Source organism: Cyprinus carpio, chromosome B6, assembly GCF_018340385.1.
Source record: "Cyprinus carpio isolate SPL01 chromosome B6, ASM1834038v1, whole genome shotgun sequence".
Lineage (NCBI taxonomy): Eukaryota > Metazoa > Chordata > Actinopteri > Cypriniformes > Cyprinidae > Cyprinus > Cyprinus carpio.
Window position 1 is genome coordinate 17,539,387 of NC_056602.1, and position 9,079 is coordinate 17,548,465.

At 35.5% G+C, this 9,079-nt stretch overlaps 1 protein-coding gene across 1 annotated transcript in view; it reads right to left on the reverse strand.

Moving 5' to 3' along the window:
• LOC109054251 (VWFA and cache domain-containing protein 1) overlaps positions 1-2,268 on the reverse strand; it is a 66,378-nt gene extending 64,110 nt beyond the window's left edge. Inside the window, exon 1 of the mRNA XM_042725984.1 lies at positions 1,792-2,268. Coding sequence (XP_042581918.1) covers positions 1,792-2,028 — 237 coding nt within the window. The 5' untranslated portion in view covers positions 2,029-2,268. The remainder of the gene's footprint in view (positions 1-1,791) is intronic.
• Between the last annotated feature and the right edge of the window lie 6,811 nt (positions 2,269-9,079).

A 9,079-nucleotide genomic window follows, 5' to 3' on the forward strand; every position in this document is an offset into this window, starting at 1 on the left:
TTACCATCATTATTCAATTAGGAGGCCTCGGTTAAAACAGCCTCAACTTAAACCACAGCCACCAGTCTGATGGACAAACAGAGGGAGCTCAGAGAAGCCTGAAGTGAAATATTGCAAATAAAAAAAGCAAATATACCCAAGACGAAATGACATTTACCACCCTGAGTACACTTAGCAGGTGGAACTGAGTATTTATGTGAGCAACCCATCTTAAGGAATTGATAGCTTAAATAAAAATTTTTTTTTTTTTACTATTTTTTTTACTATTTTTTAAACAACACCTAAAATATATTTTGTAAAGCGTGATAGATAAATATTCATATATGAATGGAAAAAAAAATCATGACATCTTAAACAGAAATAATTACTATAAAAATAACTACTTTAAAAAAAAAAGATACATCAAACACTGATGCAGGTTTTGAATCAAAGCTAGGATGCAGGTGCAAAAGAGTTCGTAGACACATGAGGTCAGATATGTTTTTATGGGCACAGGAATATTTAAACTGGAAGCAGACAGTCTAGTTTGTGGGAAATTACTCTAGCTAAATACATGGCTCAATGCAAGAGAAGAAAAATTGATCTCAACAACAGATATTCTGTGGAGGTTGCCAATTTGTAAATGTGGCTGCATGAGTAATTCATTCATTTGATTTACAACCAATTGTAAGTCCAAGTGCAGTTAGGAGAGAGAGAGGGAAAATAGTGTGTGTGAGACAGAGAGAAAGAGAGAGGGAGATTATTAACATCTGAGTGTGACAAAGAAAAAAAGGAGGAGCTAGGACAGCAGTATAGTGTGGCACAGATGAAAGGCCATTTGGGCCTGGCCCCCTACTGCCCACCTCTGTGCGCGCGTTTACGCCAACAAATCACAGCGCCATAAACAAAATGTACCATTTGTTGCGAAAACACACTTTTGTGTAATCTTAATACATGGCGATTGTCAAAGGAAGATTATAATATCCGTATATCGAGCTTGAAACTTTACGCCGGAGGTTTAGCGCATAAAACATATAATTAGTGTGAAATTGGCATGAATTTCACACACACCACGGCGTATACATAATCTGCCTGGTTCTGGTGGCGCCAAATCATTGTATAGTGCATTTAATGGTCTGTATTTACAAAAACACCCGGTTAAATAAATAAAACTGATTTGCTTATAAAATTAACCAAATAATTCCACATTAATATAAAAATCTGCAGTTGTAAATGAGACATACGCTTCTATTTTTAAAACTAGAAGAACTATTTTGTTAACTAATAAGTTGGGAAAAATAAATGTAGCTAGGCTACACACTGTCTATTTATAAAATACAGATATGATTATACATTGACTGAAGAAAATAATATACTACTGCAGACGGTTCTGATTCGGAAAATAATGAAACGAAGAAAACTAAATTAATCTTTCAAATGCAGTTTTAAATCTGTGCATTCATATCACATAAAGCCTTTAAATGAATGAATGCACGCAAGCATGAATAAAAACAGTCAATCAATAAACGTGCAGTTGTAAAGGGTGCCATTACCTAAACGTTTTTAAAAGCCCAAATAACTCTGGAGCAAAGCGCTTATATATTTTTTTAAACAATGCAAACTATGTAAAATAAGCATGAAGGTAAGACACACACTATATGGCAGTATACAGGAACTGCATCTATCCAAAATAACGTGCACTTTATTCAATATAAATAAAGCAAGCCAAGCTCTCTTAAAACATTAAAGATTATTAATGCAGAAAAGTGTATTAAAACCCCAAGCTAAAGTTTTAGAAGTGTGTTTTATTACCTGCATGGTGAGAACACCCAGCTCCTGAGTAGACAGCTTCTTCATCTGCACTGCCAAAACTTGAGCCTCTTCCAGGATCGAGAACTCACTATCCGCGCCACAAAATCCACCACAAACAAACAGCAACAGGGCGACTAGGCTCCACTTTGAAATCTCCAGGTTATTCCAGTGTGATCGGGAGTGTTTGCTCCACACCGCGAGAGAGAATCGAGATCCTGTCCGCGCACGACTCGCCATTACGGCTCGATGCGCTCCTGCACGGCAATAGCGAAAAACTTCCCCGATTACTTCCCAACTTTCCCTTTTCACTTCTCCCACTTTCCGAACTCCAGCGGGGTTGCTAAATTGCGTCAAGGCATAGTTTTAAAAACTCAAACGCTGGTAAAGAGGGCAGCATTAGTTTCTTTGGCTGTTGGCGCTGGGTACGTTAGAGTGAGTGAGTGTGTGTGTGTGTGTGTGTGAGCATCACAATAGGAGTGAAAAGCAGGAGGCGCGCCATCCAAACACCGTCATGGATTCTGCAGAGCAGCTGGATTTGGATTTAACCCTGTAATGTTGAGACGGACTCCCTTGATGTTTGGGGTCCAGGGGCCCATGTTTTGTTCGTTGGAAGTACTTTCAAAATCTCCTATTTTGCCTTCAAATTTTCCTGTACTAAGTTCAAACTGAGTAGGCATATCTTATTAAGGTTTAATCCTGTTTAACACAAAGTAAACATGCACTTTTCAAAAAGGCGATTTTTATGTTACTTTATTAAACAAGATTGAAGAAAAGTATTGCCATTTATGTTTAGGGTCAGTCTGATATCAGGAACATCCTGTAGAAAAATAGAATGAACAATAAACTTAAAAAAAAAAAATTAACTAAAAATTCTTACAAATGACTGAAAAATGTCTATTGCTACATTGTGTGTCAGTGATGAAGGGGCAATATTTGGACCAACTAATTTTCAGAAGCATTTTTTATTTATTTACTTATTTTTACCTTTTTTCTAATAAACAGAACATCATTTGTTGAAATAGATTCTTAATCTAAATGGTTATGGTTTACATATAAAATCAAATCACCATAAAATACAAAAGTAGCTGTAAATAATACACAATATATCATAACACAAGAAACATTCTGCTAGAACACATTGTAAATAATGTTTGCATTTAGCATTAGAAGAAAATGGAATATTATAAAATATCTAAATGAATGAATGAATGAATGAATGAATAATGGATAATAATATATGAATGAATGAATGAATGAATGAATGAATGTTTATTTTCTGACTCAGGTGTATATCAATCTGAGAACAGCATATTGAAATTAACATTTTTAAGACACTCAAAACAGATAACAGTTTCATAAAATTAAAGTATCAACCAGATATTTCAAAATGAAGTATACAAGTGAGCTATCAAAAGGGGTTTGAGGTTTTTTCAGACCCACACTGAAAAAAATTATACAACATTTTTTTAAGGTAAGTGGTTGCAAACAATTTATTTTAGCTATATTTACTACTAATAATAATACAAATAATAAAAATGTTGAAAGTTAGTCAGCTAAAAAATTTTTATTTAAATGTAGCTAAAATAAGTTGATTGCAACCACTTACCTTAAAAAAAATGTGTAAATTCAATTAATCATTTTGTTTCAGTGCAAAACAGCGTGAGGGTTAATCAAGAACACATTCAAGATGTGGCCTAAATCTCTTGAACATGTATAGTTTGCTTAAGAATCTGCATGTTATTGCAAAACTTGCATGTTTTGCAAAAATGCAGTGCCTCGGCTATAGCAGGACAGGAGCATAACAGAATGTGTGGTTTGTGGGGGCATCACTGAGATGTATGCATGCCAGCCTCAGAAAAGCACTGGCCTCCCAAATAAGTAAAATGGCAAATATGTCAGCTGAACAGTGTGGTAAGAGAGCCTATATTGAGAATGGTGAGGTGAACTCCAAGTGTAAGGGAGTGAATGGTTTTGTGCTTTGAGTGATTTTCTGTGTGTAATGGACTTGTGAAACACTATATTTTTATGTAATTTAAAGCTAAGATGCATAATAATGTGGTCTGACCTGTGGTTGAGGTTGAGAACACATTTATTTTGGGCAACTGAAGATGCATTGGTTCTGTGGGACGAAAGCAGCCAGCAGGTTCCTTATTATGGTTTCTCTCAAAATAATGGTAAGAATTATGTCCAAAACCTCATTTTTTTTCTATAATAAATCATTGTGCCACATTATCTAATATGAATTAGTGTCATTAAAATCTTTTTAAAAAGTTTTTTTTGTCTAATAAATTCTAATGAGATGGAGTGAGGATTAATTAGAATGGTGTTAATAAATATTTTAACAGTTGCTTTATATAAGCATGGTGTGATTTGGAAAACCTGGCAAACTGAGCTTGAATTTAAGGGATGGATAATATCAGCCTCAGTCCGCTGTGCGGGGTGATATCCAGTTCTTTCATATATACTTACTAAATAAAGCTTGTGTTTTTAATGCAGTTTTGCACATTTATAATCTGTAATGTTTTTAGAGACTTTGGATTGCTTTATATACATAGAACCACATTATATAGATATTTACAATAATTTCACAACAAAATGTCATTTTGACTCTATTTTTACTTGCGCTTAACAAACCCACCTCTGTAAAATTTTGTCTGGTCTCTTTGGTATCTTTGTATTTACTGATTTATTACGCCGAAGTCTTAGATTAATTGCCCTGAATTAAGAACCCCTTTAACAGCAATCTAAAAAGGCCTTCAGCTGAGTCAAATTAAAAGCTGTCCTCTTTAATCTTGACAAGTATGTGTCTAAATATAAGATTTCCCCCAGTTACCAATACAGAGTAACAGGGTTTCATTAAGTTTCAGTAAATTGACTGAAGTGCTTCAAAGAGATAATGAATGAGATCAGCTGAGATGGGTTCTGTTTTAATGTGGTTGTGAGAATATTTGCTGCTTAGCCAGATGTGGAGTCATATTACATATAACATTTGCCACTTCACTTTTATTAACAAAACTGTCAAAATCATATAAATATATCCAGTCAGTTATATATTTGTGTTAAATCTTTAATACCTCTTCTGGACAATAGTGACCTTTCTGAAAATGCAACAGAGGGTTAAAGCTTCAATCTTATTTGTATATTAAGGAACGTAAAAAAAAAAAAAAAAGAAAGAAAGAAAATTCATATTAAATTTAAACTAATGTGTATTTATACACGTGTGTGTTTATACATATATACAAATATAACATAGTTAAACAAAAAATTAAAAAGAAAGAAATACAAAATAAAAAACAGTAAAGTCAATCTCAACAAACATGAGGGTTAAAAACCGGGTATATGCTGCTGATGAATGAAATCCGCTGGGATGCTGCATCAGTGCCTTCTCCAGACAGGAGCTGGGTGGAGGATGAAGGGAGGAAGGGGGAAGAGGAGGAGTGAGTGCGGGTGGGGGCAGCACACACTGCTTGATCCACAGCCAGAGGAGATGAAAGGAGCATCACCACAGCCCGCAGTTTCTCCTCCTGCTGCTGCCGATGCCTGCAGAGCACAGAAACTGGAATAGATGAGCTACACGCTTTGCATTTCCACTGTTTCATATGAAAATTTCATGACTGCAGCCAACATGGCTGAGAGTTTGGAATAATGTATCAGTACTGCATACATTGGAAATAAGTAGTATATTTACATATCTTACATATGTTGTGCTTTTCTTTAGTGATGCTGAGTTAAATGTCTGTGCTAGTTTATCATATTGCTATGTCCATACACATGTGCACACCAGCCCAAGCTGTAATTTAATATGTGGCCAGGGTTAGGCAGAGGAGGAACGTGCACAAGTACGGTATTTTTCTAGCCCCATTAAACAGCGGGAGAGATTCCAGTCTCATTAGCAGTAACAAAAAGCTGCGGCATAGTGGTCAGTATTTTTAAGCTGAAAATACAAACACAGAATCTTCATCCAAAAGCAAAATCAATGCAAAAACAAAAATCCCCCCCTCTCTCTCTCACTTTTGACCTTTTTTATTTGTTTAGTTTTTTTTGTTTACAATTTTAGTGCGCTTTATTGGCATGACAGATTTTCAGATCACATCAAGGAACATTAAAATCATTACATCCAAACCTTCATGTTCCCTTGCCTGCTATGTCATTTACCTGTAGCAAAATACATAATTACATAAGAATCATAGTGATTAGTAATTAGTGGCTGAGAATTTGACTCAATGGATTATTTCATTTACATAATTCTAATTAGTCTGCAGTTCCACAAAGCCACCTGGTCTGAAGTGATAAAAGGAGAGCAAGAACATGCATGATTTGCACACTACTGCTGCTCCGTTGAAAACTGTATGAAAGATTTGATAGAGTGGCACTAACAAAGACAACTGTGCTCTAGTGGTTCTCCACAGATTTCGAATATTTGAGGAACACAGTTTCTTAATTTAAACTAGTCTCTTGTTTTGGGTCCCACTGAGCAACAGAAGACAAAGAGAAAGAACGTGTTGGGTTGTTTTTAGTTCTGCTCTGCACTTAGAACAGTGTAAACCAATGGAGTGCACCATTAAAAAAATCGAAGGCCGATCCCCGACTTTTAAACTCTGACCCCACAAGGGGCCACATTCCTTTACATGACCTTTTCTTGAAACAGATATACTTAACATGGAAATCAGTGGCCCATTGGTGTTCACTCTACTCTCTTTGAGAATATCTGAAGACTTGAAAGGAACCTGCAAGAAACAAGATGTTTCCATTTACAACAGTATATAATATGGAAAGTGCAGTTTCCCAGTATGTGATGATAAATAAATGTTCAGTCTTCTAATAACAATAAGCACAATGTGACAGATTTCTTGCAAAAAGCAGTTTGTCTGTGGCAAATACGCAACTAATCGGAAGACATTTAATATTTAATGTACATTTATGAATAGTAGAAATTTGGACCAATGAGATTTAACTGTGGGTGGGGCTATTGTACACTATACTATTCTACACAATTCTACCAACACAATATCCTACTTCCCTGTTATGTAGTAGGTGAAAATAAACAGTAGGCCAAATTTACCTGGATGTCCTACTACTTCTGTCGAAATTTCCAAAGTGCAAACCAAGTAAGAATCATCTATCCCATGAGGACCCATGAGAGAAGCAACTGTCGGCATAGGTCACATGACAATAGCCGTATTTCTATAACCCTTCAAATTGAGCAAACTGAAATTGTGAATTGAAAATACACCTTAGGAAAGACGTCAATTGCGCAAAAACTCCCATAAATCGCAAAAAATGTTTTTACGCTTACATGAGGTGTTTTTTTCAGGCAATTCGAAAAATAAATATATAACACAAAACTGCAACGGAAACAGTTTTTTTTGGTCACATTTACAGGTCACCTTGCGTACGTAAAAGTCACATGAACATTAATTAATGTACTATAACCTCCAATGACCGGTCTCAAGTTTAAAATCATATAATAAAAATAATAGCTAGTGCGGTGGCTGCATTATACACAATATACGTAAACCTACCAACATCCGTCACCATGACTTATCGCGAGAGGAAAAAATTACATCTTAGTCGCATAACATCAGTTAATGGAAGTGTCGTCAATTCGCAACAGGTTTTTTATTGAGTTTTATAAAATATCGCAAAAGTTTTGTGCACATCTGTAATGGAAGCCAGGCTAATGTGATTCATACTACACACATTCATACTACATGGAACAGTTTTTAGAGGGCACAAAGTAAGTTCTGTACAAATGTGGTACCTACAGAGACTATTTGATTTTGGACACAGCATACGTCTTAGAGGAAACATGGCTCTTACCTCAAAGAAGGAAGCCTGGGAGTAGCCACTATCAGTTTTTAATTTGAGCCAGCCGCAAAACTAGGCCTAAATAATGAGCAGATGGGTGTGATTCAAGCAGGCATCATTAAAACGGTCTCATAGCCTGAACTCTCACTGAGCCGGCGAACAGCCGAATAAAAAAGGACCAAGCCTTTCCAGAGAGTTTTGCACCCAAAAATAAATGGTACCATGGCTCTACTATGTTTCATACTCTTTTTAATGTCGTTTTAAGGGGGAATTTGAGGGGAGTTTAAACCTACCAGTGTTGCTATGACAACCTTATTCCTGCCTTTTTACAAATGAGTGAAACTGAATCTGGTTCTGCACTTTTCTGCCCCACCCCACCCCCCAAAAGATTTCAACATCAGAGCAGTATAGTGAGCTTTGAGGACTAAGCTGATTCCCAGATGAAGCTATTTTCTATTTCTGGCTGTGCTGAGTACTGAAACATTAGCAAGCAAAAGCATATTCAAGGTCATTTCCATTTTAAGCAGAACTTTAGCAAGATAATACTACGAAAAATAACAGTAAATCCAAAATGATGAAGATGATGGTATGGTTATGAATTTCAGCTGTAAATATGCTGTAGTGAGAATATAGCAATGAAATCAGGCTCTACAGTGTGTAATAAAAACCTCAATCATTTTCTCCATAGAGAAATGTATTTGAGATAACGTATAAACCTTTCAAGACAGGTCTTCCATGAGCTCTGAGATTGTTAAGCGATGATATATGCTTCCATAAAAGCCACAAGTCAGAGTGATTTCAAAGTAGTTTTAAACAAATTGTCTTTAATACCCATAACACTCATAATCCTGATGTGGGCAACTCCACCAATCAAAGGAGTCCATGTTACCATGGAAACGAGAACTGCTCCAAAAGAGTTTTTGGATGATTTATAAAGTAAAGTTATCTGAACCTTAAAGGGGTAGTTCACCTAAAAATGAATTTCTTACATTCTTCTTGTTCTAAATTCAAATTATTTTCCTTCTTTTGTAGGCCACAATGTCTCTCAGATCCTAATCTTTGAACCAAATATGTGCATAATTTCACCCAGCTTTATCAGTTAATACATATGAGAATGAATGACATTTGGCATCACTGATAAAAAAAAAAAAAAAAAACCTTGTGTATATCCAAACCTAAATAACATTCCAGAGGTGTGATGGAGAAGATTATCAGCATCTGACAATATAAATTTAGTATTTACCTTACATACGATTTTAGAAGATATGATTATAAGATAGCATGTGATTTTAGAAGACTTTAAATATAGTTTGTGAGTCTTATAGATAAAGTTTATGGTATTTTAGTTATTTTCTGAAGCTTCTTAGTTGCTGGTCATCAGTTATCTTCATATGGAAATTGCAGGATCAACATTCTGCTTCCTTTTGTGGTTTTCCAGGTTAAGGTCATACAGGTTTCAATCAACATGAGGGAGAGAAAA